The sequence below is a fragment of the Aquarana catesbeiana genome, linkage group LG11 (genome assembly GCF_042186555.1).
Source record: "Aquarana catesbeiana isolate 2022-GZ linkage group LG11, ASM4218655v1, whole genome shotgun sequence".
NCBI classification, from domain to species: domain Eukaryota; kingdom Metazoa; phylum Chordata; class Amphibia; order Anura; family Ranidae; genus Aquarana; species Aquarana catesbeiana.
Window position 1 is genome coordinate 14,301,876 of NC_133334.1, and position 15,023 is coordinate 14,316,898.

General features: G+C 48.2%; 1 protein-coding gene across 3 annotated transcripts in view; it reads right to left on the reverse strand.

The window, feature by feature from the left end:
- The window catches only part of LOC141111847 (uncharacterized), a 226,202-nt gene that overhangs the window by 123,414 nt on the left and 87,765 nt on the right, over nt 1-15,023 (reverse strand). For all 3 annotated transcript variants that reach the window (XM_073604008.1, XM_073604009.1, XM_073604010.1), the window contains one exon: nt 3,187-3,549. In XM_073604008.1, coding sequence (XP_073460109.1) covers nt 3,187-3,549 — 363 coding nt within the window. The remainder of the gene's footprint in view (nt 1-3,186; nt 3,550-15,023) is intronic.

Here is a 15,023-nt window from a genome sequence, read left to right on the forward strand (position 1 = left end):
ACAGGGCACTTGAGGCAAAACAGAGGCAGGAAGAGGAGGACTTGCTTAGCTCTCAAGGCCCCCTTTATCCAGATAGTGTTCCTGCATGCCTGCCAATTACACAGGAAGAGGACGAGGAGGAGGATTGTGTCAGCATGGAGGTAGAGCCTGACACGCAGCATCAGCAGCAGTCTTTAAGGGATCATTTACAGTCCAAGGAACCCCATGGACTTGTACGTGGCTGGGAGGAGGTGGCTGCGGATCATGTAGTCCTTCGTGACCCAGAGGACTCCGGACCAAATGTCTCAGCAAACCTACGCTGCATGGCCTCCCTGATCCTGCAAAGCCTGTGGAAGGATCCTCATATTTGTGGTATCAAGGAGGGGGATCTTTACTGGCTGGCAACCCTCCTTGATCCACGTTACAAGGGTAAGATTGCGGACCTTATCTTGCCGTCGCAGAGGGAGCAGAGGATGAAACATCTTCGGGAGGCCTTGCAGAAAGGTCTGTAAAATGCGTTCCCAGAGACTGGGAGGTTACAAACTCCTGTTCCTGGACAAAATGTTGCTGAGGCTTCGGTCAGTCAAAGGAGCGGTGGAAAAGGTGGCCGTCTGACCGATGCGTTCAGACAATTTTTTAGTCCGCAGCCCCAAGGTATGATCGGTTCTAGCAACCATCTGCAGCGTCCGTTTTACATGGTGCAGGAATACCTAGGGGCAAGATCTGACTTGGACACCTTTCCCATGAAAATCCTCTGGGTTACTGGGTCTTGAGGATGGATCACTGGCCAGAGCTTGCACAGTATGCAATTGAGCTACCGGCCTGTCCTGCATCCAGCGTTCTTTCGGAACGCACATTCAGTGCTGCTGGTGGCTTTGTAACCGATCACAGGGTGCGCCTGTCTGACTCGGTCGATCGACAGACCTTCATAAAAATGAATCAATCAATCTTGGATCACCACCAGATACCAAGCACCTGATGCTGATGTAACCAAATACATTTTTTTGAAATATCAGATCCCTTCAAGACTGCTGAGTGACTATCCTCCTACTCCTCAATGATCATGCTGATCAGCTTGTAAGAATATTTGTTTCCTGCGCTCCAACTAGAGTATCTGTGAGGGGTTGCAGTGTTGTGGCACCAGCACCATCACCAAAGGCCCAATTTTTCTGCCCCTGTTTAACAGGGGCATGTAATTACAATTCTTGATCTAATATATCAGCAGGGTCCTGTGAGGGCTTACAGTGTTGTGGCAACACAAACACCTAAGCCCACAATTTCTGCAGAGTATATAGGGCAGGCCCCTACTTTCAAACATCCAACTTACAAATGACTCCTACTTGCAAACGGAAGGAGACAACAGGAAGGGAGATGAAATCTACCCCTAGGAAGGGAAATTCTCTCCTGTAATAGTTAATGTGGGAAAAACCAATCCTTGTTTCACTAAAAACCCCAAATTTTCTAAAAACATTTGTCATTGTGACAGAAAGTGAGGTGAAATCTTCTGAAGAGGAGCACAGACAGCAAAACAAATGTTACAGGGGTGATAACCCTTCCCTATGTTTTCCAAAAAGCTTAAAATAGATTTATTGGCTGGTGCTAAACATGTTAAAAATGTACCAGTTCAAAATTACAGATTCTACTTAACAAACCTACAGTCCCTGGCTTGTTTGCACCGCCTGTATACTGCTGTTCAGAGTATATAGGGCCTGGTGGCCCCACGCCTTTTTTTTAATTTGGGTACGGGGTTCCCCTTAATATCCAAACAAGACCCAAAGGGCCTGGTAATGGACTGGGGGGTACCCATGTCGTTTGTCTCACTGATTTTTATCCATATTACCGGGACCCGACATTACATTAAAGCCGCAAGCAGTTTTAAAAGACTTTTAGTCATGTAATTTTGTGCAGGGACTGTTCTAAGCACGGGAAACACGCGCCACTTTTCAGGCATACTATAGACACCCCCCAGGTACAATATTTAAAAGGAATATTTCACTTTTTTTTTACTTTAAGTATCATTAACCACTTCAATACAGGGCACTTATACACCTTCCTGCCCAGACCAATTTTCAGCTTACAGCGCTGTCGCAGTTTGAATGACAATTGCGCGGTCATGCTACACTGTACCCAAACTAAATTTTTATCATTTTGTTCCCACAAATAGAGCTTTCTTTTGGTGGTATTTGATCACCTCTGCGGTTTTTATTTTTTGCAGAACAAATAAAAAAGACCGAAAATTTAGAAAAAAATAAAAGTTTTGCTTTTTGTTTAAAAATTTTGTAAATAAGTAAGTTTTCTCTTTCACTGATGGACACTGATAAGGCGGCAGCGATGAGGTGGCACCAATGAGTGGGCACTGACATGCGGCACTGGTAGGCGCTACTGATGGGCATCCCTGGTGGCACTGGCAGGCATTGGAGTGGGCACTGATTGGCAGCTGCCTGGGCATTGATTGGTAGCTGCCTTTGCACTGATTAGTTTTTCCCTGGTGGTTTAGGGGGCATACCTGGTGGTCCAGTGTGGATGGCTTCTCTGGTGGTCCTGGGTAGGATCCAAGGGGAGGCTGTGCTGATAAACAATCAGCACAGACCCCCCCCCTGTCAGGAGAGCACTCGGGAAGTACTGACACTCCATGGGTTAGGGGGCCCAATACATGCCCTGCCCTCAGCACTGGCAACCCACGATACACCGCTGGTCATGTTATTTCAGGTCACTCGTGGTACAGTAGCATGCTGAGTGAACAGGGAATATTGCTTCCCTGCATCTCCATCACACTGTATTACACTGTTCAGCCAATGAAAGCAGGGAGAGCACTGGAGAAAGTTTAAATGAGGGTGTGTTGACAGTGCACCCCCTCCCCCCAACTTTTGCATCTTCAAATCAGACAGGCTAGATCCAGCCCTGTTTATTGGTGTGTGTCTTTTTTGGGAAATTGGTTCTAAAAACTGATACATCTAACATGAAGCAAAATGGCTGTTATGATACATTTTCAGGGACAAACCTCAATGCCTGCAACTGTCATTAGCAACCAGGGACCACTGTCACCCAGGAATTCTAAACATCAGCAAAATATACATTCCACAATTAATATTGCAATGATTATAAAAGTAAGACATCATCAGTGTTGTATATTATATCCAACCATGGGACCGGGCTTCTGGAAGGAAGGACACAACATTTCCCAGTAGCCCTGATATTACTGTGTACCTGATACATGCAGAGTAGATGTAGTGGTGCTGGATTCAGGAGTGACGATAACAAAGCAGATATAGTCCCCTTCATCTTCAATCTGAATGTCTGGTATAGAAAGACTGGCGTTGCCTTGTTGGAGGTCTCTGTCATTCATATGAGATCCAGGCCTCGATGATTGATGGCTGGAACTACGAAAACCATAAACTTCATGTTCAGTTCCATTTTGTAATCTGAGTGTCCAGACAACTGATAGTATCTGTAGATTCAGCGGTATTGGGACACCAGACAGCAGACAAGGGATGGTGACATTGTCCCCTCTAAGAGCTTCAATAGGACCATCTCTCCCAGTAACTGTCAGCCTCCGAACCTGAAAATCACCTGAAAAATTAGAATAGAGAAGAGTAATGACAATCGTAAGGGAATTCTTGTATAAAGACAACAGAAACTAAACTGCTAATACCATCCAGGGGACATTGTGACTGCTATAATCAGACAATCAGCTCCGGGTCAACAAAATGCTGTCCATCTGCACACTGACACCGACTCCCTATTACATAAAATGTGAATGAAATGGATAAGAGGTGGCTTCAGCTCCTGTTCTCTGCCTGTAGAGAACTCCTCAGATGGGTTTCACCCTATTTGGTAGATGAATCATGGCCTGAAAAGGGTGGAACCCATCTGAGGAGTTCTCTACAGGCGGAGAACAGGAGCTGAAGCCATCTCTGATCCATTTCATTCACATTTATGCAATAGGAAGTCGGTGTCTATGTGCAGATGGCCACCATTTTGTTGAAGTCTATGGGAACCTGACAAGCCAATCCTGTCTGTCTTGCACCAGTCTATACACATGCTGATTCAACTGATACAAGTCTGAGGGGAATTCGAGCAGTACTACTTTCATTGTTTTAACCACTTCTGGAAGGTTTTCCACCTTAATGACCAGTGCATTTTTTGTTATTCAGCACTGCACTACTTTAACTGTCAATTCTGCAGTCATGCAACACTGTATGCAAATGAAGTTAGTGGGGTGCGTCCTGCTCACAGTGTTCAGCTAAAACAACAAGTTAGTGCGGTGCGTCCACCTCACAGTGTTCAGCTAAACCTACAAGTTAGTGGAGTGCATCCTGCTCACAGTGTTCAGCTAAAACTACAAGTTAGTGCAGTGCGTCCTGCTCACAGTGTTCAGCTAAAACAACAAGTTAGTGGGGTGCGTCCTGCACACAGTGTTCAGCTAAAACTACAAGTTAGTGCAGTGCATTCTGCTCACAGTGTTCAGCTAAAACTACAAGTTAGTGGGGTGCGTCCTGCTCACAGTGTTCAGCTAAACCTACAAGTTAGTGGGGTGCGTCCACCTCAGTGTTCAGCTAAACCTACAAGTTAGTGGGGTGCGTCCTGCTCACAGTGTTCAGCTAAAACTACAAGTTAGTGCTGTGCGTCCTGCTCACAGTCTTCAGCTAAAACAACAAGTTAGTGGGGTGCGTCCACCTCACAGTGTTCAGCTAAACCTACAAGTTAGTGGGGTGCGTCCTGCTCACAGTGTTCAGCTAAAACTACAAGTTAGTGCAGTGCGTCCTGCTCACAGTGTTCAGCTAAAACAACAAGTTAGTGGGGTGCGTCCCGCTCACAGTGTTCAGCTAAAACTACAAGTTAGTGTGGTGCGTCCACCTCACAGTGTTCAGCTAAACCTACAAGTTAGTGGGGTGCGTCCACCTCACAGTGTTCAGCTAAACCTACAAGTTAGTGGGGTGCGTCCTGCTCACAGTGTTCAGCTAAAACTACAAGTTAGTGCTGTGCGTCCTGCTCACAGTCTTCAGCTAAAACAACAAGTTAGTGGGGTGCGTCCACCTCACAGTGTTCAGCTAAACCTACAAGTTAGTGGGGTGCGTCCTGCTCACAGTGTTCAGCTAAAACTACAAGTTAGTGCAGTGCGTCCTGCTCACAGTGTTCAGCTAAAACAACAAGTTAGTGGGGTGCGTCCCGCTCACAGTGTTCAGCTAAAACTACAAGTTAGTGTGGTGCGTCCACCTCACAGTGTTCAGCTAAACCTACAAGTTAGTGGGGTGCGTCCACCTCACAGTGTTCAGCTAAACCTACAAGTTAGTGGGGTGCGTCCTGCTCACAGTGTTCAGCTAAAACTACAAGTTAGTGCTGTGCGTCCACCTCAGTGTTCAGCTAAACCTACAAGTTAGTGGGGTGTGTCCACCTCACTGTGTTCAGCTAAAACTACAAGTTATTGTGGTGCGTCCACCTCACAGTGTTCAGCTAAACCTACAAGTTAGTGGGGTGCGTCCACCTCACAGTGTTCAGCTAAACCTACAAGTTAGTGGGGTGCGTACTGCTCACAGTATTCAGTTAAACTACAAGTTAATGGGGTGCGTCCACCTCAGTGTTCAGCTAAACCTACAAGTTAGTGCGGTGCGTCCTGCTCACAGTGTTCAGCTAAAACAACAAGTTAGTGTGGTGCGTCCTGCTCACAGTGTTCAGCTAAAACAACAAGTTAGTGGGGTGCGTCCTGCTCACAGTGTTCAGCTAAAACAACAAGTTAGTGTGGTGCGTCCACCTCACAGTCTTCAGCTAAACCTACAAGTTAGTGGGGTGCGTCTTGCTCACAGTGTTCATCTAAAACTACAAGTTAGTGCGGTGCGTCCTGCTCACAGTGTTCAGCTAAAACAACAAGTTAGTGCGGTGCGTCCACCTCACAGTGTTCAGCTACACCTACAAGTTAGTGGGGTGCATCCTGCTCACAGTGTTCAGCTAAAACTACAAGTTAGTGCAGTGCGTCCTGCTCACAGTGTTCAGCTAAAACAACAAGTTAGTGTGGTGCGTCCACCTCACAGTGTTCAGCTAAACCTACAAGTTAGTTTTTTGCGAGCTCTGCACAGTGTTCAGCTAAAGCTACCCGTAGAAGGTTGGTGGTGTTCTCATACTACAGGCAGGCAGTTGATTTTGCTAGCTGCAGTATTAGTACATATATGTATATATACATATATATATATATCCCAGCTTAGTGCAGCTACAGGCCATTAGTATGTCTGGAAGGCCAAGAAGGAGAGGCAGACAGTCACAAGCCAATAAGAGAGGGCAAGCAGGCTCTGTGTCTAGTGCTAGTCGTGGAGACGGTGCATCCTCATCAGCACGTGGCCGTGGGACATGCTTGGCCTTTTTTTTGGCAGCTGGCCGTGTTAAGCCGCAACATGCGGAAGACTTGGTCGAATGGATGACCAAGCCGTCCTCATCCTCCTCATCCTCTCTCACCCATTCCCAGGGTACTTTGTCTGGCAAAGCAGCGGCCTCTTCCCTCGGCTCAATGTCATCAGTGACTCCTTCCCTAGCCCCACCATGTCCTCCTGAGGAGTCCCTCGAACCGTTTGACCACAGTGTTGGGTACATGCTCCAGGAGGATGCCCAGCGTTTGGAAGGCTCTGATGATGATACTGAGCTCGATGAAGGCAGTAACATGAGCACGGACAGAGGGGGTGCCCAAGAAAGACAACAATCTGGCAGTCATGCTCCCCCTGCTGCAGCATACTGCCAGGTTTGCTCCAGTGATGAGGAGGGAGGGGATGATGAGGTCACTGACTCAACGTGGGTGCCTGATAGGAGAGAGGAGGAGGAGGAGGAGGAGGCGGCACATCACCAACGAGGCAGGATGCCCTCCAGGGGCCAGCCTAAGGGCAGCACATTGACTGCATCACACCCCAAAGCTGCACATGTGCAGGGCGCTGCAGTCTCTGCGCGTTATTCAAAAAGTTCTTTGGTGTGGGCCTTTTTTGTGACGAGTGCATCAGATCACACCGCTGCTATTTGCAACATATGTCTCAAGCGTATCTCGTGTGGCCAAAACATCTCCCACTTGGGTACCACATGCTTGACCAGACATATGTTGACCTGCCATGCAGTTCGTTGGCAAGAGTATCTAAAAGACCCACACCAAAGAACAAAGAGGACCTCTCCTTGCTCCTCATCAGCTGAGATCTCCAACCCCACTATACCTTCAGTCCTCTCTGAGACCTGCACTGAGAGGAATGAAGGTGTAGAATTAGGTGTGTCACAGCCAAGTACTTGTGGGCAATCTGCTTTTGGTACACCGACGTCAGATTGTACCAGGCAAATTTCCCTGCCCCAGCTGCTGCACCGCCAAAAGAAGTTTGCTCCCAGCCATCAACATACCCAGCGGTTGAATGCTAGCTTGGCAAAATTGCTAGCACTTCAACTGCTGCCTTTTCAGTTGGTAGACTCTGCCCCCTTCCGTGAGTTTGTGGAATGAGCGGTTCCTCAGTGGCAGGTACCCAAACGCCACTTTTTCTCACGGAAGGCGATTCCGGCTCTCTACCGGCATGTGGAAGGCAATATCCATGCCTCGCTGGACAGGGCGGTCAGCGGTAAGGTGCATATTACTGCTGACTCATGGTCCAGCAGGCATGGACAGGGACGTTACCTAAGTTTCACGGCGCATTGGGTGACTCTGCTGGCAGCTGGGAAGGATGCAGGACAAGGTGCAGTAATGTTGGAGGTTGTTCCGCCACCACGCCTCCAAAATGCCACCTCTAATGATTGTGACACACCTCTCTCCTCCACCCTCTCCTCTTCTTCTTCCTCCATGGCCTCTTCCTGTGCTTTGTCCTCGGAACCAGCGGTGCTCCGTAGCCGTTCAAGGGGCTACGCAAGTACACAGGCCAAAAGATGCCATGCGGTGATTGAGCTGGTGTGCTTGGGGGACAGGAGCCACACTGGGGCAAAGGATTCTGTCAGCTCTGCAGGGGCAGGTTCAGAGGTGGATGACGCCACGCCAACTTAAGGCAGGAATGGTGGTTTGTGACAATGGCACCAACCTCCTCTCTGCCCTCCGACAGGGACAAATGACCCATGTGCCCTGTTTGGCTCACGTCCTTAACTTGGTGGTGCAGCGGTTCTTGGGCAGGTATCCGGGCTTACAGGATGTTCTGAGGCAGGCCAGGAAAGTCTGTGTGCATTTCCGCTGGTCATATAATGCCAGTGCTCGGCTGGCGGACCTCCAAAAGGAGTTTAACCTGCCCAAGAACTGCCTAATATGTGACATGCCCACCAGGTGGAACTTAACGCTGGCCATGCTGCAGCGGCTGCACACGCAGCAGAGGGCCATCAATGAGTACCTGTGCGACTATGGCACCAGGACAGGGTCAGGGGAGCTTGTTTTTTTTTCCCCACGCCAGTGGGCCATGATCAGGGATGCATGCATAGTCCTGTCACCATTTGAGGAGGCCACGAGGATGGTGAGCAGTGACAGTGCATGCATCAGTGACACTGTCCCCCTTGTCCACCTGTTGGAGCACACGCTGCGTGGAATAATGGACAGGGCACTTGAGGCAAAACAGAGGCAGGAAGAGGAGGACTTCCTTAGCTCTCAAGGCCCCCTTTATCCAGACAGTGTTCCTGCATGCCCGCCGATCACACAGGAAGAGTACGAGGAGGAGGAGGAGGAGGAAGATTGTGTCAGTATGGAGGTGGAGCCTGGCACTCAGCATCAGCAGCAGTCTTTAAGGGATCAGTCCCAAGAAACACATGGACTTATACGTGGCTGGGAGGAGGTGGCTGCGGACCATGTCGTCCTTAGTGACCCAGAGGACTCCGGACCGAATGCCTCAGCAAACCTACGCTGCATGGCCTCTCTGATCCTGCAAAGCCTGCGTAAGGATCCTTGTATTCGTGGTATCAAGGAGAAGGACCAATACTGGCTGGCAACCCTCCTTGATCCACGTTACAAGGGTAAGGTTACGGACCTTATCTTGCCATCGCAGAGGGAGCAGAGGATGAAACATCTTCGGGAGGCCTTGCAGAAAGGTCTGTGCAACGCGTTCCCAGAGACTGGGAGGTTACAAACTCCTGTTTCTGGACAACGTGTTTCTGAGGCTTCGGTCAGTCAAAGAAGGAGCGGTGGAGAAGGTGGCCGTCTGACCGATGCGTTCAGACAATTTTTTGGTCCACAGCCCCAAGGTATGATCGGTTCCAGCAACCATTGACAGCGTCTGTTTTACATGGTGCAGGAATACCTAGGGGCAAGATCTGACTTGGACACCTTTCCCACCGAAAATCCTCTGGGTTACTGGGTCTTGAGGATGGATCACTGGCCAGAGCTTGCACAGTATGCAATTGAGCTACTGGCCTGTCCTGCATCCAGCGTTCTTTTGGAACGCACATTCAGTGCTGCTGGAGGCTTTGAAACCGATCACAGGGTGCATCTGTCCACCGACTCGGTCGATCGACTGACCTTCATAAAAATGAATCAGTCTTGGATCACCACCAGCTACCAAGCACCTGATGCTGATGTAACCGAATAATTTTTTTTGAAATCTCAGATCCCTTCAAAGACTGCCTATGCTGATGCTGAGTGACTATCCCAGAGTAGGGATGAGCCGAACACCCCCCTGTTCGGTTCGCACCAGAACATGCGAACAGGAAAAAAGTTTGTTCGAACACGCGAACACCGTTAAAGTCTATGGGACACGAACATGAATAATCAAAAGTGCTAATTTTAAAGGCTTATATGCAAGTTATTGTCATAAAAAGTGTTTGGGGACCTGGGTCTTACCCCAGGGGACATGGATCAATGCAAAAAAAGTTTTAAAAACGGCCGTTTTTTCAGGAGCAGTGATTTTAATAATGCTTAAAGTCAAACAATAAAAGTGTAATATCCCTTTAAATTTCGTAGCTGGAGGGTGTCTATAGTATGCCTGTAAAGGGGCGCATGTTTCCCGTGTTTAGAACAGTCTGATAGCAAAATGACATTTCGAAGGAAAAAACCCATTTAAATCTACTCGCGGCTATTGCATTGCCGACAATACACATAGAAGTTCATTGATAAAGACGGCATGGGAATTCCCCACAGGGAAACCCCGAACCAAAATTTAAAAAAAAAATGACGTGGGAGTCCCCCTAAATTCCATACCAGGTCCTTTAGGTCTGGTATGGATATTAAGGGGAACCCCGGGCAAAATTAAAAAAAAAATGACGTGGGGTTCCCCCAAAAATCCATACCAGACCCTTATCCGTGCATGCAACCTGGCAGGCCGCAGGAAAAGAGGGGGGACGAGAGTGCGGCCCCCCCCTCTTGAACCGTACCAGGCCACATGCCCTCAACATTGGGAGGGTGCTTTGGGGTAGCCCCCCAAACCACCTTGTCCCCATGTTGATGAGGACAAGGGCCTTATCCCCACAACCCTGGCCGGTGGTTGTGGGGGTCTGCGGGCGGGGGGCTTATCGGAATCTGGAAGCCCCCTTTAACAAGGGGACCCCCAGATTCCGCCCCCCCCGTGTGAAATGGTAAGGGGGTACTTACCCCTACCATTTCACTAAAAAACTGTCAAAAATTTTAAAAATGACAAGAGACAGTTTTTGACAATTCCTTTATTTAAATGCTTCTTCTTTCTTCTATCTTCCTTCATCTTCTTCTTCTGGTTCTTCTGGCTCTTCTGGTTCTTCCTCCGGCGTTCTCGTCCAGCATCTCCTCCGCGGCGTCTTCTATCCTCTTCTCCTCGGGCCGCTCCGCAGCCATGGCATGGGGGAGGCTCCCGCTCTTCTCTTCATCTTCTTCTTCATCTTCTTCTCTTCTTCCTTCTTCTCTTCTTCATTTTCTTCTCTGGGCCGCTCCGCACCCATGCTGGCATGGAGGGAGGCTCCCGCTGTGTGACGGCGTCTCTTCGTCTGACGTTTTTTAAATAACGGGGGGCGGGGCCATCCGGTGACCCCGCCCCCCTCTGACGCACGGTGACTTGACGGGACTTCCCTGTGACGTCACGGGGAATGCCACAGGGAAGTCCCGTCATGTCCCGTGCGTCAGAGGGGGCAGGGTCACCGGGTGGCCCTGCCCCCATTATTTAAGAACCGTCAGACGAGGAGACGCCGTCACACAGCGGGAGCCTCCCTCCAGCATGGGTGCGGAGCGGCCCGGAGAAGAAAATGAAGAAGAGAAAAAGAGAAGAAGGAAGAAGAGAAGAAGAAGAAGATGAAGAGAAGAGCTGGAGCCTCCCCCCATGCCATGGGTGCGAAGTGGCCTGAGGAGAAGAAGATAGAAGACGCCGCGGAGGAGATGCTGGACGAGAACGCTGGAGGAAGAACCAGAAGAACCAGAAGATGAAGGAAGATAGAAGAAAGAAGAAGCATTTAAATAAAGGAATTGTCAAAAACTGTCTCTTGTCATTTTTAACCTTTTTGACAGTTTTTTAGTGAAATGGTAGGGGTAAGTACTCCCTTACCATTTCACACAGGGGGGGGCCGGGATCTGGGGGTCCCCTTGTTAAAGGGGGCTTCCAGATTCCGATAAGCCCCCCGCCCGCAGACCCCCACAACCACTGGCCAGGGTTGTGGGGATGAGGCCCTTGTCCTCATCAACATGTGGACAAGGTGTTTTGGGGGGCTACCCCAAAGCACCCGCCCAATGTTGAGGGCATGTGGCCTGGTACAGTTCAGGAGGGGGGGCCGCACTCTCGTCCCCCCCTCTTTTCCTGCGGCCTGCCAGGTTGCGTGCTTGGATAAGGGTTTGGTATGGATTTTTGGGGGGACCCCACGCCGTTTTTTTTTTTTTTTTTGCGCGGGGTTCCCCTTAAAATCCATACCAGACCTGAAGGGTCTGGTATGGAATTTAGGGGGAACCCCACATCATTTTTTTTTAAATTTTGGCCGGGGTTTCCCTTTATATCCATAACAGACCTGAAGGGCCTTGTATGGAATTTAGGGGGACTCCCACGTCATTTTTTTTTTAAATTTTAGTTCGGGGTTGCCCTGTGGGGAATTCCCATGCCATTTTGATCAATGAACTTCTATGTGTATTGTCGGCAATGCAATAGCCGCGGGTAGTTTAAAATGGGTTTTTTCCTTCGAAATGTCATTTTGCTATCAGACTGTTCTAAACACGGGAAACATGCGCCCCTTTACAGGCATACTATAGACACCCCCCAGCTACGAAATTTAAAGGGATATTACACTTTTATTGTTTGACTTTAAGCATTATTAAAATCACTGCTCCTGAAAAAACGGCCGTTTTTAAAACTTTTTTTTGCATTGATCCATGTCCCCTGGGGCAGGACCCAGGTCCCCAAACACTTTTTATGACAATAACTTGCATATAAGCCTTTAAAATTAGCACTTTTGATTTCTCCCATAGACTTTTAAAGGGTGTTCCGTGGCATTCGAATTTGCCGCGAACACACCAAATTGTTCGCTGTTCGGCGAACTTGCGAACAGCCACTCGAAGCTCATCCCTATCCCTGAGTAATTATCCTCTTCCTCCTCAATCATCACGCTGATAGCTTGTAAGAACATTTTTGGTTCTGGGCTCCACCACCAGTGCCTAAGGCCCAATTTTTCAGCCCCTGTTTAACAGGAGCGTGTAATTACAATTTTTGATGCAATACTTTGCAGCAGGGCTCATTTCTGCATTCCAACTAGAGGATCTGTGAGGGGTTGCAGTGTTGTAGCACCAGCACCAGTGCCTAAGGCCCAATTTTTCAGCCCCTGTTCAACAGGGGCATGTAATTACAATTCTTGATCTAATATTTCACGGCAGGGCCCATTTCTGCACCCACCAAGAGCGAGTGAGGACTTACAGTGTTGTGGCACCAGCACCACCACCACTACCAAAGGCCCAATTTTTCTGCCCTTGTTCAACAGGGGCATGTAATTACAATTCTTGATCTAATATTTCACAGCAGGGCCCTGTGAGGGCTTACAGTGTTGTGGCCACAACAACACCTAAGGCCCAAATTTCTGCTCAGTATATAGGGCAGGCCCCTACTTTCAAACATCTAACTTACAAACGACTCCTACTTGCAAATGGAAGGAGACAACAGGAAGTAAGATGAAATCTACCCCTAGGAAGGGAAAGGGAAGAGTTAATATGGGAAAAATATTTCTCCTTTCCACTGATGCTTTCCAATCCTTGTTCCACAAAAAAACCCAAATTTTCAAAAAACATTTGTCATTGGGACAAAAAGTGAGGTGAAATCTTCTGAAGAGGAGGACAGACAGCAAAACAAATGTCACAGGGGTGATAACCCTTCCCTATGTTTTCCAAAAAGCTTAAAAAAGATTTTTTGGCTGGAGCTAAACACGTTAAAAATGTACCCGTTAAAAATTACAAACAGATTCTACTTAACAAACATACCTTCTCCCTGTCTTGTTTGCACTGCCTGTATACTGCTGTTCAGAGTATATAGGGCCTGGTGGCCCCACACCTTTCCTTATTTTAATTTGGGTGCGGGGTTCCCCTTAATATCCATACAAGACCCAAAGGGCCTGGTAATGGACTGGGGGGTACCCATGCCATTTGTCTCACTGATTTTCATCCATATTGCCAGGACCCGACATTACATTAAACCCGCAAGCAGTTTTAAATGAGATTTTTTCCTTTAAAAATGACATTTTGTGCAGGAACTGTTCTAAACACGGGAAATTTCACTTTTTTTTTTTACTTTAAGCATCATTAAAATCACTGCTCCCGAAAAAGCGGCCGTTTTAAAAAGTTTTTTTGCATTGATACATGTCCCCTGGGGTAGGACCCGGGTCCCCAAACCCTTTTTAGGACAATACCATCCAAATTAGCCTTTAAAATGAGCACTTTTGATTTCGAACGTTCGAGTCCCATAGATGTCAATGGGGTTCTAAAGTTTGTGCGAATTTTCGGTCCGTTTGCAGGTTCTGGTGCGAACCGAACCGGGGAGTGTTCGGCTCATCCCTACCCATCACTGCTATTTCCTCTGTAGATCAGCGTGTTCATTTCCTCCTTGCTGCTTCTGTGAAGGGCTGACATTAGAGCAGACCTACTGCACTTCCCGGGTCTCGCCCCACTTTTACACAGACATGCTGTTACACAGCAAAATACTGCAGTGAATCTAATTGCAGGGGGAGGAGCTGGGAGGTGCAGCAGGTCTGCACGGAAATAACAAAAGGCTTTGTTGGCTTTCTCGAGTCTAGGGACTTGCGCTGCACACTCCTTCAATGCCTGTCAGAAGGCAGAGCAAGCCCCGCAACTCGAGCAGAGTCCGTCCCCGCAGTGAGTCTGATGACTGCAGCTGTGGGCCGTCAAAACGTCTTAGCGGGCCGGATGTGGCCCGCGGGCCATACTTTGGAGACCCCTGATATAGAAGATTAGAGGCATGGTTATTTCGGTCATCTGGATATTCACCACTAGACGGTGCTGTCCTAATTGTTTCCTTCATATAGAAGATAAGAGGCATGGTTGTATTGGTTATTTCGGCCATTGGATATTCACCATTGGTGGTGCTGTCCTAATTTTTTCCTTCATATAGAAAATTAGAGGCATGGTTGTATTGGTTATTTCGGCCATTTGGATATTCACCACTAGATGGTGCTGTCCTAATTTTTTCCTTCAAGCCTCAATACACCCATTTGACCTCACTCAGCTCTAAATTGCATCCATGCACCCAAATAGTTCATTTATCACTGTTTAGGTGATGGTTGACCACAAATACATTTTATGTATTAGTTTATTCATTGATCCCTTTGTAAGGTTGGCTATATATGTGCAGTATGGGCAGTGTGTGTGCATTAACTCTCCCTAGAGGCAGATTCTGTATTATGTTTTTGTCTTCTCCTCCATTTTGGAGGAGCCCCACCAAGCAGCCTTTCCATTCACATAAAAGCAAGCAGGACATCACTTCCTGAAGAGCCATTCACGGCAAAACATTTGTCAGAGTGGAGGATCTGTCATTTCCGGGTCCATTTTTGATACACCACACCAGGCTTTGCACCTTCGGAGTGAGACGTGGAATGCACACTACCCCCCAGGGATCAGTTGACTCACACACGCTGTTTACACCTAGTGCCAGGCCAGGCACTATCACATGTGAGTGTAACTG